The 26,303-nt window shown below is 39.4% G+C and overlaps 2 protein-coding genes across 2 annotated transcripts in view; one reads left to right on the forward strand and one right to left on the reverse strand.

The window, feature by feature from the left end:
• Window positions 1-4,247: 4,247 nt before the first annotated feature.
• The window catches only part of RAB8B (RAB8B, member RAS oncogene family), a 96,124-nt gene continuing 74,068 nt past the window's right edge, over window positions 4,248-26,303 (forward strand). The window contains exon 1 of the mRNA XM_036735142.1: window positions 4,248-4,392. Coding sequence (XP_036591037.1) covers window positions 4,269-4,392 — 124 coding nt within the window. The 5' untranslated portion in view covers window positions 4,248-4,268. The remainder of the gene's footprint in view (window positions 4,393-26,303) is intronic.
• Window positions 9,708-15,551, reverse strand: LOC118828365 (60S ribosomal protein L37a-like). Its single transcript, XM_036734952.1, has 2 exons — window positions 15,503-15,551; window positions 9,708-10,062 (listed from the first exon to the last, which is right to left on the reverse strand). The coding sequence occupies exons 1-2, from the start codon at window positions 15,549-15,551 to the stop codon at window positions 9,716-9,718; spliced, it is 396 nt and encodes a 131-aa protein (XP_036590847.1). The 3' UTR covers window positions 9,708-9,715.

Genomic DNA, 26,303 nt, shown 5'->3' on the forward strand with positions numbered 1-26,303 from the left:
AGGCTCTTATCCAGCACCTGGTTTTGTTATACATATTTTAGGAGGGATTTTAATTAGGTATAACAACAAATTAAATTTTAATACAATGCTATGATTTGTCCTATAAAGAAGGAAGCTATGGTTGACCTACTAACTGTCTTTGAATTTCTGAAGTGTTATATGAGCAACTCAATTCCACAAGCATTTAATAAGGGCCTACTATGTGCAGGGCACAGTGGTAAGCACTGGGAATAGAACAACAAACTAAAACTGTCCCTGACTTCAAGGGGCTTACATTCTATTGAGGGATACAACATTTAGATGGATAAATAAATAATATGCCATTTAAGAAAAAGAAAACATGCTCTTTAAAACCATCGACTTTCCATCTAGGAAGTTAGGAAACACTCAGAAAGTGTTTGCTATTGATTAGGCGACCCAAAACTGATTTAAATTCCAGCAGGAAAAACTCTAAATAATAGAAGAAAACAGGTATGGAATCAAGTTCAGTAGAGATTTTGGAAAACAGGATTATTATTTGATTAAAGCAGCAGAGTCCTCCAAAAAGACCTCTTGAGACACATTTTTGGATTTGGCCAATATGGGAATTTATTTTGCTTATATATGTTTATTTGTTATGACTTTTTTCTTTTTCTTTTTCAGTGGGATGGGGAAGGTAGGAGAGAGGAAAAAATGCTTTATTATTAAATTTTTTTTAATTAAAAGAAGACCTTTTGAACATCCTTCTTATGTTGTGATTTTTACAGAAAACATAGAGTAGTAATTTATTTTTAACCTTGTAACAGTAGACTCCATTGACCCTAGTAGTGATTCTTTAACACCTTATGTGAATGGGAAATCTGCATTTGCATCATCAGCTAACATTTATTGATTCATACAGTGCCTAGAGGCTGCTACTAACTCTAGTGTCTGATTCAGTTAGTCCACTTCATTAGGATGTAGTCCTTATGAGGTCAAGGTCACAGGTTCAATCCTATTTTGGGATTCAACTGTGAGCAAAAACTGTGGCTCAAAATTGAATTTCCCAAACGCAGCTAGCATCCTTGCAAATATCTGTTTTAGTCAGGACTGGAGCAAGGCAGTAGATAGTGAAAACCTCATCATTACAGGAAAGACAGCTTAAAGGTCAGCAGCATCCTCTTTCTATATGAAAGAAAACATTTGTCTGTTACAAAATGAGTTAAAGAGGTAAAAAAAAAAAAAGAGAGGAATCAGAAAATTTAAATCCCCTAAATTTCCTTGGGGGAATTCTGCTATGTAATGGGAGTTTTTAAATAATTCAGCATTTGTTTTCATTTCTTGGATTCTTCTCTTCTGTCACATCTAATGTTGGTACATCCTAGAATGATGTTTTGGTGTGCTGCTGCTGGGTGAGGGCTAGAGCCAGCTCATTCTTTCTTGTCATGTTATTAATATCCATCTTCTATATAAATGTAGCAAATGTGTCCATTTAGGATCAGACGCTAATTGCTTGTGAAATCTTAGAGAATTTGAATGTAAGCTCCCTAAGGGAGCTTTGTGTGAAAGGGCTGGACAGAGAGTTGCATGAGACCAGAGCCTGGGCTGACATAGGTCAGCTTTCCAGACTGCTCTTCTCACCCTCTTTTTAATGGATTTTACTGTGTGATCAAGGAAATAACAACAGCACTTTTCACCAGCAACTTTACCTTGCAAATGATCAAGTGCTTTGATCTATAGGGCAGACACCCTGATTAAATTCAATTCAAAAAGTATTTAGTGGGTACCTACCAAGGTAGTATGGTATTGTAGAGGGTGAACTGGATTTGGAGTTAGAGGATTTCTGAATCCTGGATCTCAACTCCCTACTTGACCATGGGGAATCAGAGGGACAAGATAAGTGGAAGGTGAAGAACTTGAAGGAGGTCAAAATGAGAGAAACTGGATAAGAGCAAGGAAGTGAGGCTGTCGGAGTTCTGAAAAAAAAAAAGAGATCATCAGAAGTCAAAATTAGAGGTCAATTAATCTCTGGCCTTCACCTACAAAATGAGGAGATTGGATGAGATAACCTGGAAGGTCTTTGCCATTTCTATCTAGATCCTATGATTGTGATGAGGGAGGGGAGAGTGAAGAAGTAGGACATGCTTTCCATCATAGAATGATCCAATCTAAGAGCTGGAAAGGATCTGAGGGATCATCTAATCAAATTTCATTGTTTTACAGATGAAGAAACTGAGACCCAGACAGGTGATGTGTCTTATCCAAAGTCACACAGGTCACTAGAGCACTGGACTTACAGTCAGAAAGATCTGGATTTAAATTCTATTTCAAACCTTTTGTTAGCTGTGTGACTTTAGGCAAATCATTTACCCTTTCTCAGCCTTAGTTTCTTTATGTACAAAATGGAGATAATAAAAGTACCTATTTCATTGGGTTATTGTGAAGATCAATTGAGAAAATGTATATAAAGAGTTTTGCAAACTCAACATAAATAGGTGCTCTTATAACTATCTAAGATTATTATAACTATCTAAAATTCAGCAATGAGGACTCTGGACTTAATATATAACATTCACAAGAGGATTATGGTCTATTTGGAAGCAGTCATGAAACATATGAACCGATTAGAGAGCAATACAAAGACAGTGACACAATATTCAATTTAATTTAATTAAATACCAAAATATATGTCATCCACCTGATAAGAACAATTATGCTATGATATAGACATGAATGAAAGAGAATAGCAGCACAGTCTAGAATAGTACATAATGTAAAACTTACTCGAAGCTTTGCAGTGCATGACTGGGATAAGAGTTAGTAAGGAAGATGAGACAAAGGGATAGGGCTGGCAGTGGGGGGCACTAGATGGAAGGAGAAGACCACAGAATGACTTGCCTAAATGTTTTGCTCAGGCTAATGTCATCGTCTTCATTCTCGGGAATCACACCTATCAGAGTATCACTCATGGCCATCATTCTGATTCAAGCCAATATCATCACTCGTCTGGACTATTTACAATAGCCTCTTAACAGATCTGCCTACCTCACCTTTCCCCTGTCCAATCCATCTTTCCAACAGCTGCCAAGTGATTTTCCTAAAGTATGGGTCCCGATGTCACTCTCCTGCTCAATAAACTCCAGTGGCTCCATATTATCTCTAGGATCGAGTGCAGACTCCTGTTTGGCATTTGAAGCCCTTCTTAATCTATTCGCAACCTCTTATTTCCGAGCTTCTTATATGGTATTCCCTTTCGAGAAATGTCCGGTCAAACTGACCTTACTTTTTCCTCACACTAAACATTCCATCTACCCTCTTCATAGCTGGAATGTAACACTGCCTCTTAGAATCCCAGGTTTCATTGAAAATTCAGGTGAAGTGCCACTTCCTACACCTCCTACTGAAGCCTTTCCTGACTCTCACACCATCTCCTCCGTGGCTACTTCTTCCCCCAACCCCGGGAATATTTTTTTCACATTTATTTTCTCTCTCTCTCCACTCCCCCCCCCCCCCCCCCAGTGTATGTCTGTATTTCCGTCTCTGTCTCCATGTTGCCTCCCCTTACAGAATGTAAGCTTCTCGAGGATGCGGACTGTTTTCATTTCTGTCTTTCATTTCTGCCTAGCACACAGTGAGTGTTTAACATAGACTTGTTGATTTCTGACTAACAGCTGGCGGAAGGGCCTACAAGTGGTGCTAGACAACTGCAGGGTAGGGTGTTCTGTGACTAATATTGTCCGCGTTAAAGCATAAAGCGGATAATCTGCAGGCAGCAGAAAGGCCAGGACCCCACTGTACTGAAAACCGGCCCCGCAGGGAAGGTCCCCTTCTGGCCTGAGAATTTCGGGGTAAACTTCTCAATTAGGAGGCGTCCAGGATTGAAGGTGTGCGATATGAAAGACGTCTTACACAAAGAAACAGAGAGATTCAGTTTCGCTCCCTGGGTAGCAAGGCTAGCAATATTTTAGTCCCTTCCCTTCGGTCCCCTCCCGGTTAAAGAGAAATCCCCGAGTCCATGCACTGCATTAGGTCTTTCGAACCCGACTCAGCTTAGAGTGTTCACGCCAAAAGGTTGCGCATCTCTGAGCAGGGGAACGCCCGAAGATCGCGGAGGGGACTACAACTCCCGTAGGCGCCTGTGGCGCGGGTGGTGATGACGAAGGCCCCCAGGATTGGCCGAGCGGGGCGTGGCGCGCAGGCTGGCGGAGGAGGGGCTGGGGCGGGGCAAGCGGCCCCCTTGAGGCCACACCCCCGCCCTCCGCCCCCCATCCCCTCAGCTCCCTCCCGGGTCAGAGGGACAGAGCGAGAAGATGGCGAAGACGTACGATTATCTCTTCAAGCTGTTGCTGATCGGAGACTCGGGGGTGGGCAAGACCTGCCTCCTGTTCCGCTTCTCCGAAGACGCCTTCAATACCACCTTCATCTCCACCATCGGTAAGGGGCCGCAGGGGCTGGGGAGGGGATGGCTGAGGGGGAGAAAAGGGGGGGACAGCAACTAGAGACGCGGGGGGAGACCCTGGGGGGACGGGGCGGGGAGAGAGGGGGGACGCGGGCCAGGGAGAGGGAACAGGGAGAGACTCTGAGGGACGGAGCGGGGGGAGAGGACAGAGGGGGACAGGGAACACCCTGGGGGCCGGGGGGGGGGTGGAGAAGAGAAAGAGGGGACGGGCGAGATCTCAGGGAACAGGGGAAAGAAAAGAGAGGGGATGGAGCGGGAAGCAGAGAGAGGGTAAAGGGGGAGGAGAGGGGGGACAAGTGGGGAGATCCTGGGGGAGGGCGGGAGGAGGCAGAAAGGACAAGGGGAGAGGAGAGGAGACGTAGGAGGAGAAGGGAGAGGGGACAAGTGGGGAGACCATGAGAGACTGGAAGGAGGAGAGAGAGGGGACAGAGGGGAGACCCTGGGGGATAGAGGGGAGAGAGAGAGGGGACAGAGGGAAAACCCTGGGGGATGGAGGGAGGAGAGAGAGGGGACAAGGAGGAGACCATGGGGGACTGGAAGGAGGAGAGAGAGGTGATAAGGGGGGAGGCCGTAGGTGACAGGGGGAAGGAAAGAGACACAGAAGAGACCCTGGGGGACAGGGAGGAGGAGAGAGGGGGGAAGAGAGGAGTAGGGAGACCCTAGGGGATGGAGGGAGGAGAGAGAGGGGACAGAGGGGAGGCTCTGGGTGACAGTGGGGAAGAGAGGTGTAGGGAGACCGTAAGGGACAGGTGTGAGGAGAGGGGGCAAAGGGGAGACCCTGGGGGATGGTGGGGAGCATAGGGGAACAAGAGAGCAGATCACAGTGGGATAGAAGGAGAGAGGGGGGCGGGAGGGAGGGATGGAGGGAAAGAGAGAGGGAGAGAGACACCATGGGGGATGGAGGGAAGAGAGAGGGTAAGAGGCAAGGGAGACCATAGTGGGACAGGGGTGAGGAGAGAGAGGGAACAAGGGAGGAGATCATGGAGGAGGGTGAAGACTGGAGGGAGCAGAGAAGGGTACAGGGGGACAAGGGGTACAAGAGAGGAAACCAGAGGGTATAAAAGAAAGGTGAGAGAGGGGGGACAAGGGGAGAGACCATGGTGAGACAGGATAGGGGAGAGACAGGGGTTGTGGTTCAAGGGAGAAGACCACGAGACAGGAGAGAAAGAGGATAGGGGACACTATAGGTGGACAGGAGAGAAGAGGGGGAGGGGGGACGGGACTGGGGGAAGTAGAGAGAAGAGAGATGAGGGGACAGGAGGGAAGAAAGAGAAGACTAGGAGGGGGAGAGTACAGTAGAAAAGGAGGAAGGAAAGAGAAAACATGAAGGGGACAGGAGGGAGAAGAGAGAGGGAAGCTTGAGGAGATAGGAGGGAGGAAAGGGGGGATGGAGGAATCAAGAGGAAAGAAAGAAGGAAGTTTGAAATAGGAGGGAGAAAAGAGGGGGTATGGGGAGATAGGAGGGGAGGAATATGTGGGCACAGGAAAGAGAACATGAGTGAAAGGAGGGAACATCAAGGTGGAAGTGAAGGAGTACAGAAAGAAAAAGAATGTGCGGTGGGAAGAGGGGACATAGTGAAAAGAAGGGACATGGGGAACAAGGGGTATGGGAGGGAGGAAGGACAGAAGAGAGGAGACCATGAAGGAGGAAAGAATGGGGTATAGAGAAGACAATAGGGAATGTTGTTGGGAGATAGGAAGGAGAGCATGGGAGGAAGGGAAGGAGGGGGATATGATTAGGGAAAGAGGGGAATATAAGGGGAACAAGAAGGAGCAAGAGGGGGACAGAAGAATGTAAGGCATGGGGAGGGACATAAGAAGGGTTAGTTCGGAGGCTCATGGAGGAAGAGGAGGGATGTAGGGTGAACAAGAGGAAAACAGGGACGAGAGAGGGAATAGGACAAGAAATGGGAAGGAGGGATGAGAGGAGGGAATATGGGGGACTATATCGTGGGAGGAGACCAGGAGACAGAAGAGGGAGGGGTACATGGAGAGAGGAGGCAACGAGAGGAAGTTAAAAGAGGGACATGAGAGGACAGGAGGAAAACATGGGGAGTGACTGAAGGGTAGAGGGAGGGAGGGGAAAAGGAAACCAGAAACATGAGAGGGATAGATCTTGAAAAGGGGAACATGGAAGGAATAGAAACATGGTTAAGAGAGGAGAACAGAATAGGGAAGAAGGGAACTTTGTGGGTATGGGAAGAAGGTTAAATTAAGGAGAGGGAGAAAGAGAGGGTGAAAAGGGGGTGAGAGGTTAGGGAGAGAAGATACCAGAGGAAAGGAGAGAATGAAGTGGTACAGGAAGAGGAAAATAGAGGAGAAAATTGGGTGACTGCAGAATTGTAGAGGACAGAAATGGGAAACTGGAGGAGATAGGACTTAATGGAGGTAATTAAGAGAGCCAAGTTAGAGGGAGACAGGAAAGAAGAGAGCAATAATGGGATGGGAAAAAGGACAAAAATGGGAAAGTGCGATATTGAGGGATTGTAGGAACAAGAGGAGTCTGAATCTAGATAAGTGTCAAGGAGTGGAGAACATGAAAGAGATCAGGATAGGGGAATGGAGTGAAAAGGGGGGAGTGGGACTATGGGAGTCCTGGAGAGAGGGATCACTGGAGCAGACAAAATTAGGGGGGAATATAGAATTAGAGAACAAGTGGTGAAGGAAAGAAATGAGGATAAGGAATGGGCTAATAGGAAAAAGAAACAATAAAAACAAAAAGGGAAAGGCTAGGATACAGTAAATGTGATGTGAGCAGAGGAAGAAACTGAGGGAGAAAATATGAGAGACTTATAGAAGAAATAGAAAGGAGTAGGGGCTGGACTCTTTCCATAGTAGTTTGCCCTTTCCTAGGCTTTCACTTCTTTTGGATCAAATTTAAGAGACAAAGATATAAGTGAGCCACAGTGGAATAGTTTGAGTTTTAATTGATATTAAGTATTAAATTGTTGTGACTGAAGGAATTTGTGACTTTTCCTTTTCTGAAGCTACACTTTCAGGTTTTTATTTTTGTTTGCTTTTAAAAATTTAAATGTTCATTAACTTCCTAGCCAAAGAATGTTATCTCATTCTCTTTCCTCTTTCACTCTGCTGTATATCTTTCTGTGGTTTTCATAATTACTTGTTAAATGTATTACAACATGCTATTTACCTCAGTTGGCGACTTCTAATTGATTTGACAAGATTATTTTGGTTTTGCTAGCCCCTGACCTTGTAACTTTGCTATTGGTAGCCATTGTGTTTTCAGGTATGTAGCAATATATGTAGCAATCTTGCTGCAAGCTTCATATTAGAATTAAAGCTGATTTTATGCTCGGTTCAGAGTTGGCATTGCTTTCATTTTTCTTGAAGAAGTACCTGACTAAGAAACTACTATGGTTTTCCTAGCAAATTAACCCATGAACTTAAAAGCCTTATTAGTATGTCATTCTTGCATATATGAATGTAGTACTTACAACTTGTTTCATTATGAGTTGCTGGATTAGGAACCACCAAAAGAGGTACTTTTGGGGAAGGTATATTTGAGTCATCCACCTTTATGGTTTTTATCTCTACATGTGTTTTTAAAAATAACTATTTCATCATACTTTATAAGCCAAATGTTATTTTGTTAAATTAGTTCAGTTCTAATTTTCATGTGATTTGATCAGGGGTGGGGAACCTGCAACCTCGAGGCCACATATAGCCTTGACTATCTAAATTCATGAAATATTATAGTTTAGGGAAGTTTGGGCTGCTAGCGCTTGACATGTGTATGACAAAGGGACAGTCTTCGGTGGGGCTTTTTCTTTCCTGAGGAAGCAGATTTTAAATGTCATCCTTTATGAGTTTTTTATAAGGGGTTTTGTAGGAACTGCTATACAAACTAAAAGGAGTTAATGTCTTAAAGTGTTACTCATTTCAAAACTGCAAAACACTCCTTTTTTTCTTTGTTGAGAATATGCTATTGCCCGCATATAGTATAAGGAATTTACAGATAAGTTGAGCATCATATGGTTTCTTCATCTCCTTTAGGGCTGAAGGGAACAGAATCCTTCAGTACTGTTTCAGATAAACTTCTCGGACTACATTTGTTTGTTTTTATTTGTTCTTTTTTGTTACATTATTTTAATTTTCATTATATTTCATATATTTATTGTAAGGATGTCTATGAGTTGCTTTTTATTTATTTTCCTTTAAAATAATAGTTTCATAAAATACTTTTCAATGTGAAGAATTTTAATATTTGTGTCTGAAAAAAATCTATTTTTAAATGATTGAAATACAACTTCTGTGGAGGGTAGCATTTATTAAGTCATTCGTAGCAGTTCCATGTAATAGTTTAGGGTGAGAAGCAGGAATAAAATTGAATCTGTTCTCACTGGATTTTAGATCTTATGTTGTCCTTAGAATTTATAGGTAAGAAGGTGTGACCTGACAGAAAGTAACAAATAACATTCTTTTGAAATAGCAGATAAATTTAGATTCCATGAAACCTTATGAAATAGGTCTGGAGTGGGGAGGAGTGAGACTAGCAACTTTCAGGCAGAAAGTACCATACCAAGTCTTCTGTAACCACAGGCATAAGAGTGGAGTTGATGGAGTTTTTTTAGCAACAGTACTGTTGCTAAGGCTGGGCAAAATGTTTATATTAGAACAGGTAAAAGAGACCACCCCCTACCTCCTGAGTCATTGCTATTTTCCTAAAAACTTTCGTACAATTTGTGGAGATTTTCTGTCAGAGTTCTGAGGAGGACTGCCACAGGTTCCCAGATAAAATTGAGGAAGATCCAAACTACTGTCATTCCTTGGAAAGAATCATCTCTTCCTCTCAGACTTCTTTACACCAGGGAGTGACTTAGTTTTTAGTACATGCGTCAACCAACAAGCACTTATTAAATGCTGAGTGTGTGCCCATAATCATGTGGGAGAGACAAAAAAAAAAAAAAAGAAAAATGGTCCCTGCCCTCTTGTAGTCGACAGTGTAGTTTTGAAGACAATACAGATCAGGGTAATTTCCCTTGGTTGAACTCCTCACCCCATGCTATTTATTTATGTTTCCATTTACTAAGCAATCGAAATCTGCCTCTACTTAGAATCATAATATAGATTTTTCCAGTTGGAAGGAGTGTGAGATATCATTTAATGCAACCTCTTCATTTTATAAATGAGAAAACATAGAATGAGAGTGAAGTGACTTGTCTGAGTAACCCGGCTGGCCCAGCTAGAAATCAAGAGCCTAGGTTTATCCAATCACCATCCAGAACTTTTTTTTTATTTTTATTCCATAAATTAACCCATTTATTGTTGGACTATGGGCTACAGATATTTGATAAGAAGATTTTGCTGGTCTTTCAATTCCTTCAGTCTTCTGATGGCAGATTTGACTGTGACTGCAGAGGTGGTATTGTAGGTCCATGCACCAGCAGCTACTGTTTTCATACAGGATCCACAATGCCAGATACCCACAGCCCGTTTCTTCATTTTGGTCTTGCCACAGAAGGAGCAGGTATACTTGGCATGCTGGCTAATTTCAATTTTCTTCACCATTTTTCTGAGGGATACACCACAACGTGTTCTATATTTACCAACAATTCCGACCTTCTTGGTGCGTTTAGCTATGTTGCCACTGGCGGGGCTGGAGCTCGGAGAGCCAGAACTTTTATCTGAGCATTAATGATCATTCAGGACTTCTCTTCATAGGGCAGGAAAAATAGCACTCTAGGTCAGGCTGCTAACTTTTTCCAGTTAGGAAGTTAGAATTTAGATAAATCTTATATTTGGAAATTTAAAATATTCCTCTGTTCAGGGAAATAGTTAATGTTAGTTTAACAGAGTTAGCCTACCAGATACTGGTACTTTGCATACTCTTTTTGCGTATTTTTCATGCTTCATAATTTCAGGTTAGGAGATCAAAGTGCATTAAAATTTTTGAAATTTAGTACATTGTTGGGTAGTGGAAGACACTGGATTTGGAATCTGAGGACCTGGGTTCCAATCTCAGCTGCACTGCTTACTACCTCTGACCTTAGGCAAATCACTTAACCTGCCCAAACCTTAGTTTTCTCTTCTGTAAAATAATGGGGTTGGACTAAATTACTCCTGAGACTCTTTCCTAATTCTAAATCTATGATCGTATGAAAATTCATTTTCATGCTCATGGTGACAAAAAAGATCAATTCAGTTTCAGTATGTCTATAAAAGTTGAGTATAATAACTAAGCCAGTAACATTGGATCATTTTGTGTCCACCAATTGGGAAATGGATAAACAAATTGTGGTATATATACCATGAGAAATGTCAAATATGAGGAATTCAGAGGAACATGGTAAGACTTGTATGAACTGATGCATAGTAAAGTAGACAGAACCAGGAAAACAATATATGCAATGACTGTAACAAAATACATAATAATAACAGTAGAACAAAATTGAGTGTTTTATAGTTATAATGAATAATTTTGTGAAGAAATGAGGGCAAAAAGTACCTGTCTGTTGATTCTCTGTCTGTCCCTCTCCATGTATACATAGACATATATTCATTCATACATACATATCTATGTATCTTATTTGAACAAGGTTATTTGCATGTTATCTCACACATTTAATTATGAGCTCTTTGAGAGCAGGGACTGTTTTTTGTTTTATTTTTATCTTTCTTTATATCCCCAGTGCTTAGCACAGTACCTGAAACATGGGCACTTAATAAATGCTTGTTCACTGACACATGGATGTAGTATGTTGCATGTGCTGTCAGAAATACTTGATATATCAGTTGACTTAACTTTTTTTTTTCTTTGTTATGGGTGGAGATCACTGGAGGGGGAGGGCAGTGTATCTCCAAATGACAGTAATGTATGATCAAAAGGCAAATAACAAAGTTTTATTAAACTTTTTAAACAATGAAATAATTTTGACAAATGTTTTTTGGTCTTGTGTTTTTATCCCAAGTTGAATTTCTGATGGACTAAAATTTTTGTTTGGTTGATAACAATTCAAAACTTATACTAAGACACTGATTTAAAAACTTCGTCATATTTACATTTTTATTGAAGATGATATCAACATGGCTAAATATTACCAGGTTATGTTGTATTCCTTCTGACATCTGGAGAAAGTTGACCTTAATTTTTAGAATTATTAGCTTGGTTTCATTTATGCAAGGAATGTGTAACTGGAAAGTAAACTTTTATATATAATACATTATTTCAGAGACTGTTGTGCTATTCTTTTGACGTTATCAACAGACATGCCACCTAGGTATTATTTACTCTGACATCATATAGTGCCTTTTATATTAACTACATTCCAGAAAAAATAATAGTTAGTAATAGGTGATATAGGGTAAAAGTAGTACTACCAAAATAGTAGTGTAAATGTTATAATGAGCTAAAAAATTGAGTGGATCATAGAATTATAGATTTCAACGAATAGATAGATTAATAGATAGAACAAGCATATATTAAATGCTTACTTTGTGCCAGGCATTGTGCTGGATCTTGAGGTAAAACAGACTTTAGAAGCCTTTGAATCCGACACCTTCATTTTCCAGATGAAGAAAGTGAGGCACGAAGAGATTAAGTGACTTATCCAAGGTCACCCAACTAGTAAGTATCTGAGGCAGGATTCGAGTTCAGGTCCCAACGAGCACTTTGACCATTACACCACCTAGTTGCTGGATATTAAGGATAGGATGTGGAATATAAGCACTCTGGATAAAACCTATAGCTATAGTTTAAGAATAAATGGACTCAGGAACTGAGTTAAAGAAAATGTCTTTATACCAAAGGTGTAACTCACTTCAGGGGTCAGCTCACTGTAGTATGGCTTACAGCCTGTACCAGATTAAAATGTCCTTGAGAAATGTTTAATAAAATAAATACAAATACAATACAATACATTTAATGTTAATTTTTGGTTTTCTAAGGCACTATGTAGCCTGCAGGGGTCCATTACTATTTGAGTTTGATGCACAGTAACAATTTGAGGAGAAGCTCCTTGTCAGGAGAGATTAACCAAGAAAAGTAAAAATAACTAAATATGTGTCATTTTGAAGAATGATAAGGTAGTGAGTTGAATATAGATGAAAATTAGAAGCTGGTTTTGAATTAGATATCAAAATGAATCTACTTAGTTCTTTTCAGTTGTGTCTGATACTTTGTAACCCCATTTAGGGTTTTCTTGGTAAAGATGCTGGAGTGGTTTGCCATTTTCTTCTCCAAATGAGGAAACTAAGGCAAACAGTTAAGTGACTTGTCCACATTAACACACCTATTATGTGTTTGAGGCCATATTTGAACTTAGGTCTTCCTCACTCTAGGGAGAGTACTCTATCCACTGCACCACCTAGCTGCCAGAAAGACTGTATAACTGGAACTAAAAAAAAGAACTAAAAAGTTCTTGGAATCCCTAACTTCCTTCTAGGCATGGTAAGATTTTAACTATTATTCAAGGCCTTTCTTGATCCCTACTACTCTCTCAGTTGTCAATATACTCTCCCATATAAAATTACTTTGATTGAAGTTAGCCCTTATGGTATTTCAGGTTACTAGATTAAATTTGAATAAAAATGAACATGAGTGGGAGTAATTGTACTTAAACACTAACAAAAGTCCAAATATCCGCTCCTGCACCCCTGTGGCACTCCTCCCCAAATTTATTTGATACATTTTTTTAAAGCCTCAATTTAAAAAAATACTTTGTTTTTTCCAATTATGTGTAAAAACAATTTTTAACCTTTGCTTTTTACAATTTTAAGTTCCAAATTCTCTACCACTCTCCTTCCCCTGCCCGCACCCTCCCCCCCCCACCCCCCGCCATAGAGAAAGCAATTTGATAAAGGTTATCCACGTGCAAAAGTTAAGAAAAATCATGCTTCCATCTGCATTCAATTCTGTCAGTTCTTTCTGTGGAGGTAGATAGCCATTTTTCATCATAAGTCCTAATCATTGTCTTGGATCATTGTATTGCAGAGAATTCACAGTTGATCATTGTACAATATTGCTATTACTGTGTATGATGTTCTCCTGGTTTTCTCGTTTTACTTTGCATCAGTTCTTGTAAGTCTTTTTAGGTTTTTGTGAAACCATCCTGCTTATTATTTCTTGTAGCAGAGTAGTATTCCATCACAATCATATATTTGTTTAGCTATTCCCTAATTGATGGGCATCCCATCAATTTTGAATTCTTTGCCACCACTAAAAGTTGCTCTAAATATTTTTGTAAATTAGAGCCTTTTCCTTTTTAAAAAAATCTCTTTGGGATACAAACCTATTAGTGATATTGCTGGGTCAAAGGGTATGCACAGTAAAGCCTCAATTTTTAAAGTGATATCTTAGGATGAGGGCATTTTATTTATCTATTGACCTTTTCAAATTGTTAAACTGTGGTAGATTTAATACTCTGATTTCTTTCTTTTAGTTAATTGAAGTACTGAAGACTACCAAATCAAAAATGGGCGAAATCACTTGGTTTGCATTAGAAGAGCTGTTTCTTCTTTGTCTTTGCTCATTAGCCTGAAACAATGCAACAGATACCCATTAACAGTTTCTTCCTTATTTTTAATTGGCAGAAGGATCTGAGTTTGTTTCTGTTCTCTGCTCCAAATAGGGAAGTGGATTAGAGTTGTTAAGAGTTTGAACTGACTAAATCAAATCCTTTTGTAAAACAGAATATCTGTATTAGCACTTACTGTGTAGATTTAGTTGTGTATCATTTGCACAACATATTGTCTAGAGTAAAACTTATGATTAGTTATTAATATTTCTGCTTAGCAAAGCAGCAATAAAATTTAAGACTAAGACATATTATGGATTGGCAGCTATCACCATTTTAAAAAATTCTAAGCAATGGATAGAGCAGTGGCCCTGGAGTCCGGAGGACCAGAGTTCAAATTTGGCCTCAGACACTTACTAGCTGTGTGACCCTGGAGAAGTCACTTAACCCTGTTTGCCTCAAAAAAACCCAATTCTAACATATCACCATTATATCAAAGAACAGATACAGGGTACTCTTAAAATAACATTGCTTTGTATTATGTTAATTATAAATTTAAAGATTAAAATGTTATTGATAGGAAACTATTGTATGTGATTAGATTCTAAAATTGTGATGTTTTGATATGTATCTGAACTTCCAGTTCTTTGATTCTCTTGTTTTATGACCTTTTCCCCCCATTTTTTACATTAATTAGAATTTTAAAAAAGTACTTCTCTGTCCTTATAATAACTGATGCTCATATATTCCCTTAAGAAGTTTTCAAAGCAACTTACATAAATTATCTTACTTGATCCTTACCACAAACCCATGAAGGGTAGATACTTCAGGTGTTATTATCCTCATTTGACAGATGAGGAAACAGATTTGGATGTGATTTGCCAGTGGTCACTCAGCTGGTGAATGTCCGCAGCGGGATTGTTGTACACAGGTCTTCCTATTTAAGTACAGCACACTATCCACTATCATCTGCCTTTTAAAGTTGCCTATGGATTTTGGTTGCTGGAGTGTTATTTAGTAGGTAATAGTAAGTAGATTGAAATTTGAAATGTAGTTTTTATTTTTTCTAAAGACAGACTTCAGGTAGAAAAAAAAATAAGATGCTGTATCTTTCATTGGTACCAGAATAATAACAGCTAACAGTTATATGGCACATACTATGTGCCTGGCACTGTGCAAAGCACTTCACAATTACAGTCAATCCTCATCATTTGCATGTTTAACCTTTGTGACTTCAAGCATTCATGTGATTTTATTAGTAATCTCATTTTCACTTTCATGTATATTCGTGGCTATATGCAGTAGAGAAAAAAGAGAGAGGTACAATGTGCCCTCGAATTCTGACAGGTGCTCCCCAGGTAGATTGAGTGTCTTGCCTCCCCCACTGCCTGTGCTGGAATCCCAAGTGTCCAGCCGGTGCAGCATGGAGGAGCATAGCCCTCACCGAGTCTGGCTGGTATAGAGCGGGGCCCAGCAGCTCTAAGCCTCCCCTGCCATGGAAGTTACAAGCTTGGGAAGGGGCAGAGACTCACCCAGTGGCTTCTGGTAACAGTTCAACAGAGCTGAAAGGGAGATTAGAGATGGCAGGTTGTATCTTTCTCTTTTTTTTTACCTGGGGGGAAGGGTTCTTCTGACTTTGCAGGCCCTTTTCCTCCTGTCATCCTTCCCTGGGTTGCCTTTCCTCTCCACTACTTTTTATGGGTTATGTCATTGTTACTGTGTTAGGAAAAGTATGTGTCAGAATTAATGCTTTTTTTATAAAGAATTGTATCCAAAAAACTATTTTCAGCAATTTCTAGCAAAAGATTACAGTTTTTGGTCATCTAGGGGACCCAATTCCCTATTTCCCATAGGTTCAATGCATCAACATTTGCTTTTGTGATTTAAGCACCATTTTCTAGGAACATTATCCCCTAAAGTTGATCATTGACTGTATTACCTCATTTGATCCTCATTACAACCCTGGGAATTAAGTGATATCATTATCCCCATTTTGCAGTTGAGGAAACTGAGATAGAAAAAAGTTAAATGACTTGACCAGAGCCATACAACTAGTAAGCATCTGAAGCTGGATTTGAACTCATGTCTTTCTGACTCCAGGCTCAGTGTTCTGTATACCATGGTGCCGCCTAGCTACTCCAAATCAGTGTTTCTTTAATCCTGCTTAGTTGTATTAATTCAAATTTTTCTTCCTTTTTCTGTATTCTGGGTTTTGGTGGACTTTTTTTTTTTTTGCATTTTGCCTTTTAAAAATTTTTTTTATCATTTTTATTTAATATTTTAGTTTTCAACATTGATTTCCACAAGATTTTGAGTTACAAATTTTCTCCCCATTTCTACCCTCCCCCCATTCTAAGATGGCATATATTCTGATTGCCTCGTTCCCCAGTTAGCCCTCCTTTCTTTCACCCCACTCCCCCACCCCATCCCCTTTCCCCTTACTTTCTTGTAGGGCAAGATAGATTTCTGTGCCCCATTCCCTATATATCTTGTTTCCCAGCCATATGCAAAAAAACAATTTTTTTTAAGCATCTGCTTTTAAAACTTTGAGTAACAAATTCTCTGTCCTCTTCCCTTCCCACCCACCCATCCCTAGGAAGGCAAGCAATTCAACATAGATCACATAAGTATCATTATGTAAAACACTTCCACAATGCTCATGTTGGGAAAGGCTAACTATATTTCCTTCCATCCTGTCCTGTCCCCATTTATTCAATTTTCTCCCTTGACCCTGTCCCTTTTCAAAAGTGTTTGCTTTGGATTACCTCCTCCCCCTATCTGCCCTCCCTTGTATTGTCCCCCCTTTTTATACCCTTCCTCCTTCTTTCCTGTGGGGTAAGATACCCAATTGAGTGTGTATGTTATTCCCTCCTCAAGTCAAATCTGATGAGAGCAAAATTCACTCATTCCCCCTCACCTGCCCCCTCTTCCCTTCCAACAGAATGCTTTTTCTTGCCACTTTTATGGGAGATAATTTACCCCATTCTGTCTCTCCTTTTCTCCTCTCAATATATCCTCTCACCCCTTAAATTTATTTCATTTTTTAGATATCTCTTCATATTCAACTTATCCTTTCCCCTCTGTCTGTATTCCCTTCAACTCCCCTAATACTGAGAGAGGTCTCATGAATTACACACATCATCTTTCCATGTAGGAATGTAAACATAACAGTTCAACTTAGTAAGTCCCTAAGGAATTCTCTTTCTTGTTTACCTTTTCATGCTTCTCTTGATTCTTATATTTGAAAGTTAAATTTTCTATTCATCTCTGGTCTTTTCACTGAGAAAGCTTGAAAGTCCTCTATTTTATTGAAAGTTCATATTTTGCCTTGGAGCATGATACTCAGTTTTGCTGGGTAGGTGATTCTTGGTTTTAATCCTAGCTTCTTTGACCTCCAGAATATCATATCCCAAGCCCTTCTATCCCTTAATGTAGAAGCTGGTAGATCTTGTGTTATCCTGATTTTGTTTCCACAATACTTGAATTGTTTCTTTCTGGCTGCTTGCATTAGTTTCTCCTTGACCTGGAAACTCTGGAATTTGGCAACAATATTCCTAGGAGTTTTCTTTTTGGGATCTTTTTCAAGAGGCAATTGGTGGATTCTTTCAATTTCTTTTTTACCCCCTGGGTCTAGAATATCAGGGCAGTTTTCCTTGATAATTTCTTGAAAGATGATGTCTAGGCTCTTTTTTGATTTCAGGTAGTTCAATAATTTTTAAATTATCTCTCCTGGATCTATTTTCCAGGTGAGTGGTTTTTCCAATGAGATATTTCACATTGTCTTCCATTTTTTCATTCTTTTGGTTCTGTTTTGTAATATCTTGATTTCTCATCAAGTCACTAGCTTCCACTTGCTCCAATCTAATTTTTAAGGTGGTATTTTCTTCAGTGATATTTTGGACCTCCTTTTCCATTTGGCTAATTCTGCCTTTCAAGGCATTCTTTTCCTCATTGGTTTTTTGGAGCTCTTTTGACATTTGGGTTAGTCTATTCTTTAAGGTGTTATTTTCTTCAGTATTTTTTGGGTCTCCTTTAGCAAGTCATTGACTTGTTTTTCATTGTTTTCTTGTATTACTCTCATTTCTCTTCCCAGTTTTTCTTCTACTTTTCTTACTTGCTTTTCCAAGTCCTTTTTGATCTCTTCCATGGCCTGAGACCAATTCACATTTTTCTTGGAGGCTTTTGATGTAGGCTCTTTGACTTTATTGACTTCTGGCTGTATGTTTAGATCTTCTTTGTCACCAAAAAAGGAATCTAGAGTTTGAGTTTGAGTCTGGATTTGAGTCTGAGTTTGTTTTTACTGCCTGTTCATGTGCCCAGCCAACTACTTGACCCTTGAGCTTTTCGTTGGGGTATGACTGCTTGTAGAGTAGAGAGTACTTTGTCCCAAGCTTTAGGGTCCAAGCACTGCTGTTTTCAGAGCTACTTCTACTCCACCATCACCCCAGGCTGTGTCACTGCAGCCCTCCCCCAAGAACCGCCAGGTAGGACTGCAGTACAGATCCAAGCAGGGCGCAACAAGAGAATTTGTCTTTGTGTCCACAAAGCGCTCCTTACACTCCTGCTCTGATCCGCTGCTAGAATCCTCATATGAGCCAGGGACTCGGGAAGTAGCTGATGCTGTAGCTCTGGAGGCAGCCTCAGGAGTTTCCTGCTGCTGCTGCTGCCACCTCTGCACCAGCTCTACCACCCCCAGGCCTGGTGATTGGACTGTTCTGAACTCGACTCTGAAGTTTCCCTCTAACCTGCTCTTTGGAGTTTGTGGGTTGAGAAGTCTGGTAATTGCCACAGCTCAATGATTCATGGCCCCAAGGCCTGTTCTGGCTGGCTGATTCCAGGTCTGGTCTGTCCCGGCGTGGCCCATGCCGGGCTGCCCTCCGCTCTCAGCAATGGTGACCATCCAGGCTCTCCTGGGCTGGAGATCTGTTTCCTTCTGCTATTTCGTGGGTTCCGCAGCTCTAGAATTTGTTCAGTGCCATTTTTTACAGGTGTTTGGAGGGATTTGGGAGAGAGCTTAAGCAAGTCCCTGCTTTCCTCCTGCCATCTTGGCTCCACCCCTCATGCATTTTGCCTTTTAAGGACATTTTTGGGAGGGCAAGAAAGATGGAACTGGAAAAATAGGAGAAATGGATAAGTTAAAACTTATAGTTGTGTGGAAGTAAGGGTGGGAGTGTTAACCTTTAATAAGCGCTTTGTGAACACTTACAAGTGGGGGGCGGGATGTCAGACACAAACCACACAGTTTCCTTTCTCTCTTCCTCTCCTTACTCTTTCTTCCTCCCCTAAAAAGTTTTGTAGGATGAGGATGAGCTCTGCAAAATGAAAGTCTTCCTTCTATCATGCCACTCCTAGACTACTCTTAATGCATAGATCTGGTTCTAACCCGATTGGGTTAGATCAGTCCTTCCAGGACTTCCTATTGCTTACCAAATGAAGATGAAACTTGACTTGGTATTCAAAGCCCATAGAAGTCTTGCACAAACTAGCACCATCCTAGAGTCAAATTGGAATATTTTCTGCTCCTTGAATTATTCTGTGCTTTCCTTTTTTTTCTTTTTCCTTATGCCATTTCCTTTGCTAAGTATATTCTCTCTCCTTTTTCAGCTATTGAATTTCCTACCCATCTTTTATATTAAAAAAATAAGTTTTTTTAGCTTTCTTACCCAACTCAAATGCTAATTCCTCCACAAAACCTTCCCTGACCCTGTCTTTGTGACAATTTGTTTTCACCCTGGGATTTCAGGTAACATTTTGTTTTGAACCTCTGTAATAAATGACTAACGTATTATGGTGTATCAGAGTTATCTGTGTACTTATACTCCTGTTAGACTGGAAGCTTCATGAGGGCAGGCAGATAGAAACTTACAGGGCTTTGCTTTCATACCTGGGTGCTTAATATGTCTTGAATGATTTGCAGAACCGTCTTCATGTTTCACAGGATAATAAATTTAGAGTTGGAAGGGACCTTCAAAACCTTTTTATTGTCCAGGTGAGAAAACTGAAGATTGGAGTAGTTAATTGACTGGCCAAATGTCACAGAGCTAGAAACTGACAAGGGCAGGATTTGAACCCAGGTTCTGTCTACTCTAGCACACTGTTACAAAAGAGAAAGAAACACTGTAAACATACTTTGTGTGCCTAAACTCTTACGATTACTTTGTATGACATGATTAAAAGCTGAGCTTTCAGAAACTTATGGTACAATGACTCTTGTTTTCCTTGCTGTAGTTCAGTGTTTCCTTTCCATATGACCTGTAGCATTCAGCAAAATTACTCTTTGGCTCCTTGGAATTTACCTGTTACTGAACCTTTGCAGATTTTCGGGGCAGTTCTTTGTCTCTCCAGGCTCAATTTTTTAATTCTTAACTCCCTGGTGACAGCTTTAAAGCTTTGTTTTTGTGTGTTAATTGAAATACAAGTATTGTTAATCTCAAACATATCATCTGTCAGTCAACAAACATTTAATATATTTATGATACTCTCTTATGTAGTCCTATAGTATCATTTAGGATCTCAAAGCACTTTGCAACAGTCTGGATAACATTGATTTCCACTCCATTAATTTCCACTCCATTGGGGGGAAAAAGGTTACAAAGAGGTTAACAGAATTTCCCATATCATAAAGCTGTTTAGCAGCACTGGAACCTATACCTAGAAATGTTGCCCCAATCCTAGTGATTTAGCTGCATATTTTGGCAAAGTGCTTTGCAGAAACTGTTTTAAAAACCTGGATCTATTTTCTCTGAATCATTCCATTTATTAAACATTGTCAAAAGATAAAGTTGAAGGAAGCAGATCTCTGATGTGTTATAATTAAGTATTGGAGGAAACCATTCTGATAAGTGACCAGTCTAAAAGTTGAAGCACAGTCATTTTTTTTTGTTCTGTGGAGCAGTTGCTTATTTAGTATAGGGGTTGCATCCATAAAACATGTTTTGTTTTTCTTTGTCGATGCAAATTACAAAGTGTTTGTAGGTAATCCTTCTATAACAAATCTACGAATTTTGGAAAGGCAAAGTAGTTCACATTCCTCAGAGAGGAAGAGGTTTAACTTTCTTTGCTGAGAGCTCTTGAACTAGAGTATTAAAGAAGAGTAACTTAGTCTTGGTGGAGAGTTCATTGTCTCAATTTGGAGATGATTCATGCCACTTACTACCCAGTTACTCTCGAGGTGACTGCCTTTTGGTCATTTTACTACTTGATAGCACCTCTTGTACCATAGTGGGAGGGGAAAAAATTAGAAAATCCCCTAAAACCCAGACTTTATTCTGCTTCTCATTTGCAATCTGGTTTGCTGCTTGGTGAAAGCTAGGTAATAGATTTGATGAGGGAGGAATTGGAAACTCTTGCCTAAAATGGAGTTTGGGCATTACTAATGATTTTCAGTCAGTTGCTTTAGTCCCCTTTTACCAAAGATCATTAAAAGTTGATTGTGGTTCTCTAGTTAGATTTGAAAATTAACATCCATCCTCTGAAAAAAGCAAACTTTGAGTAAAGGCTATCAGTATACTCAAAGAATATCTGAAGAAAATAAGTCCTTGTCTAAAAGAAGTTTAATAAATACTGCTTTTAGCAGTTATTGTTTTATTAAGTTGTAATAAGAATTCGTATCTATGACTAAGTATTGTTTCATATTGAAATGCTCATGTTTTAATCCCTAGTAATATGAAAAATAGAAAGGAGACATTGTGGTACTAATCACATAGCTTAGAAGTATCAGAGGCAGGATTAGCACTCAGGTCTTCCTAACTCATAGTCCAGCACTCTGTCCACTGTGACACTCTGTCTCTGATTTAGAGCAGCCTGTTCATTATACAGACCCAGAAACTGAGGACCCAGGAAGATGATGTAACTTCCTTGAAGTCCCACTGTAGATAAGTAGTTGGCCTGGGAACCAAATCAAGGCATTCTGCCTCTGAATCTGCTGCTCTTTTACCACCATGCTGCTTGGTGGGAAGCAAATGCTACAGCATCAACTACATCAAGGTATCAGCATCTGTCTTTATGGCACTTGGCTTTACCAGGTTTGAATACCAATTTTGCTACCAAAAACTCTTGAAAAAATACTAGAACATATGTATATATATCTATATATCTATCTGGAAGGAAACTCTCAAACACAAATTTCCTAGTCCTCTCTTCTATACAGTGTTTTTACATGATCTATTAGTTTGGCTTATAGAAAAGGTGCAGTTTTAGATATATCAGATATCTATCTATATCTATACACACACACACACACACATATACACACATACACACAAAGACACTTTTTAAGAAGATGCATTATCACTATGCATTCTATTTTATTACAAATTAATTAAAACAACTAGAAATTTCTTCTACTTGTATTCAACTCAAATGTTTAAGTCCTGTGCAGAGATGTAAATAGCACATGTAATAGAAGTAGTTTCTTGTTTACTCTTCAAAGCAAGATGATTGTGGGCAGGCTAACAGTTCATATATATAATAATAATTAGAGCAAACACTTATATAGCTTTTGAAGGTTTGCAGAGTACCATTTACAGGCATCTCATTTGATCTTCACAACCTCAGGAATTAGGCCCTATAGGTATCATTACCACTTAAATATGAGGAAGCTAAGACAGTGGATAAGTAACTTGTCCACAGTCATACAGCTGGCATGTGTCAGAGACAAGTTTCTAAGCCATGGCTGGTTGACTCCAGATCCAGCATTTTTTCTACTATATGCAAGTTCTTTCAAAAACTTCTCAGAAGCTATAAAATGGATGGAGTCTATGTTTCGTAGAATTACCCTTAAGAAGGCTGCAGTGCTCACTATGTGGTCATGGTTAAGTAATTATGATGAATACTAGAAGATTATAATTTTCATTACATGGGAACGTTATACTAAAGGAATCACAGAATCTTGTGATTGAACTTGTAGTTTCTCTCTTCATTGAATGAATCTAGAGCCCTTTCTCTGGGGAAGTCATGTTTTAGGGCCTTACTTGTTGGAAATGACTTTCAGTGAGTTCTATATAAGGGCCAACCTTTCAAGAAGCACGTTAGGGGAGAATAATTTTTTTTTTTACATTACAACAAAACTGCACCTTTTCTATAAGCCAAAATAATAGATCATGTAAAAACACTGTCTAGAAGAGAGGACTAGGAAATTTGTGTTTGAGAGTTTCCTTCCAGTGACTATAACGTTCGGGTTTGATACTGCCTTTAGGGAAATAACACTGTATGCTTAAGGTAGAGTGTTGCACACTCACAAATAGAAGGAAGCGTAATTATAGCTTAAACCTTATCGCTCTTTCTTCACATTGGACCTACCATACATTTTAGTAATTGTGGGGCCTAGATAGAATGTGGTTGGAACACTAACTGTGAACTTCCTTCCTTTGGTATGCTCAGTTAAAAGCTTTCATGTTAGTTTGATCTTTCTTTTAAGGATAAAAATGCATATTTTAGTTTATGCAACCTTTTATTTCCTAACTTTCTCACAAAGATTCAGTTTTAATATATAGTAACACCTAATTTCTCTAGCAACCTCAACTCTTTGGAACACAGTTGAGAACCAGTAAGAAAAAAAAAAGTCTTCGGAGTAGCTAAAGTTAATGTCACAAAGTCGATGAACTAGCTAAAGTGAATAGTCTTTACTCATAAGAGTATGAAATCTCTGAGTGAATGTCTCTTATAGTACATAAAGTTTTAAATTTGACTAACTTCATAGCCTATTGAATGTTAGAATTAGCAGAGTAAGGAAAATGAGAGCATGAGAGAGATAGGTACTTTGACAACTAGGTATCAAATAGCCTAAGTATAAGCGAGTACAATAACTCTTTTATTCTGAAGTCATTTAATTGAGGCCCTACATACCTCAATAGACCCTGAGATTATCACTCTTTTATCATAATACAATGCTGTTCAATGAACTTGAATTATCAAAAAAAGGTCAATTTATGTTTATTATAGTACTTAAGAAGGCAGCAAAGTATGCAATACATTTCAGAAATGATACCATGGAAAAAGATTATAATTAAACAAGTTTTAAGGTATACAAAGTTATATACTTCCAATTATTCTTGGCATTCTCTGTTCCTTGGATTTTCTAGTGCTCCGTTCTTATGGTTCTGATTCTCTGACAGCTTCTTATACCTTCTTCCTTGGTTCCTCATCTTCTTCCTTTTACCTAAATGTACACATTACCCAAGGTGCTATCCATAGACCTCTTTTGTACCTTTCGTTTTATTGATCTCATTTGCCTCTGTGGCTTCTGTTATCATTTCCATAGGGGAAACTTCACAATCCACATCTTCAGGTTGAACTTCCTTTATAGGTCTAGTCCTTTATTTCCACTATCTGATGAATATTTCCACTGTTATGTCTTTGAGAGGCAATCTTGCATTAATGGAAAGAATACTGGAAGTCAGCTTCTGATTCTGACACTATGTGAATATGGTTCAATTTTTAGAACTCTCTGAGCTCAGTTTCCTCATCTATAAAATGAAGATAGTGCCTGCAGATGTTTCCATTTATTTCACAGGTTTATTACGAATATCAAATTAGTTAATTCAGTTAAACATTTATTAAATTCTTACTGAGTGCAAAACATTTTGTGGTATTGTGGGTACAAAGGTAAACAAACTGGTACCTTCCATTAGTGAGTTTACATTCTGTTTGTGGGAATCTAGGAAGGCTTGCTTCACAGAAGAGGTAGTACCTGAGCTGATCCTTGAAGGCAGGTAAGGAAGTTAACTTGAAGGTAATTAGCATATGTAAGCTTGGTAAATCTTAAAGCAGTACATAAATGCCATTTATTGCCAATACTGCAAAAGTTAAATATTTACTATATTAATCTGTCCCACTCCCCCCAAACAAAACTTTGCCCTTCTCCCAACCTCAGTTTCTGTTGTCACCACCATTTTCCATCCCAGTCACCCAGGCTTGAACTCTCTTAGTCCTTTATGTCCCAACCACAATCTGTTAAGTCCTGTAATTCTACTTCCACAATACTTAAGTACTCTATGATTTCATCATTATGGGTACTCCTTCCACTAACTCAGATCACAGTGACTCTGTAGATGATTGGCCAACCTGATGATGAGCCTCTTCGATATTAGACTGGTGCTCACAGAACAGACTGTGCATACTCAAGCCTTTTTAGCTTATCAGTACTTGCCAAAACTTGTGTTTTACTAGTCTAGGGTCAACTCCAAGTCACTCTTGATGTCACATTGAACTTTTAATGGAGTGATCTCCACAATATCTTTCCCCTTCATTCTCTCTTTAGCATTCTCATTGGGAACACCTCAATCTATCATCTGTTGCCAGAAGTGTGCTGGAAGAAGCTCTTGCTGCTTGACTTTTCAGTGTGTATGTTTATACCTGGGAAATCAGCAAATCCTATAAATCAAGGCTTGGTCTATTGTTTTGTTGATTGTCTAGACTTAAGAAAGTGAGGAGGAAATGTTAATAATGCAGATTAAACTTAAAAGTTTCTTTTTCAGAAAGCCAGTTGTTTAACATTTACCAACACAGGAGAGTCTCCTAACTAGTCTTCCTGCCTCCACTCTATTTTTTCTCTCATCTGTTAGACTGTTGTTCAAGTAATCTGATCATGTTATTCTTCTCAAAAACCTTTAGTAACTCCCCATTGCTTACCAAAATATCAAATCCTGATCCTAGCATTCAGGTTTGGTTTCTTCCTGTTTTTCTATCTTTATCTCACTGTACTTTTGTATTCTAGTCATGATGTATCCTTCTCATCCTGCCCCTTTCCTATTTATATTCTCTTCATCCCTAGAATGGGCTCTTTTAACCCCATCTTTGCCTATTGGAATCTCTTCCTTTATGATAACCTCCATTAAGCTTTCCTTAATCCTGCTAGCTAAAACTAATGTTTCCCTCCTTATGTTCCTTAGAGTTTTTTGTTCTGATTTGACCTTTGTATTTCTTGGGTTCTGCCTTACATATATTCCTACATGGTCTTAAATCCTTTATTTTAAACTTCTTAGATCATCTTTGTGTCCTCCAGACCTGGCACAATGCCTTTCACATGATGAATGCTTAATAAATGTTTGAATTAAATTCTAGCTGGAAGCTTTACTTTTGTGAAACAGCTAATTCCCTAATGATACCAGAAAAAAAGATAGTTAAAGCATTTATCAGGTTCTTACAATGGGCTAGGCACTGTGATTAAATGCAAAGGTTATAAATACAAGCTAACAAGACAGTCCCTGCATTCAAGGACCTTACAATCTAATGGAGGAAGACAACACATAAAGGCAGGGTGGGGGAAGAAGAGGAGTGTTCAGTTTGCAGCATAGTTTGAAAGTTGTGGGCTGGAAGTAAGCTGGAGACCTGCTTTTGAGTAGACTAAGGTGAGAGCTCACTTTCAGAGCTCAGCATCCCAAGGGCAGCATCCACAGTTGAAGTGGATGTGG

This window comes from Trichosurus vulpecula, chromosome 8, assembly GCF_011100635.1.
Source record: "Trichosurus vulpecula isolate mTriVul1 chromosome 8, mTriVul1.pri, whole genome shotgun sequence".
NCBI lineage: Eukaryota > Metazoa > Chordata > Mammalia > Diprotodontia > Phalangeridae > Trichosurus > Trichosurus vulpecula.

Excerpts from the sequence above, each read along its gene's own strand:
- LOC118828365 (XM_036734952.1), bottom strand. The coding sequence starts at position 15,551 with ATGACAGGAGGAAAAGGGCCTGCAAAGTCAGAAGAACCCTTCCCCCCA. Across the intron at positions 10,063-15,502 it reads AGAAGAACCCTTCCCCCCAG|ATAAAAGTTCTGGCTCTCCG; the intron begins GTAAAAAAAAAG and ends ATTAATGCTCAG.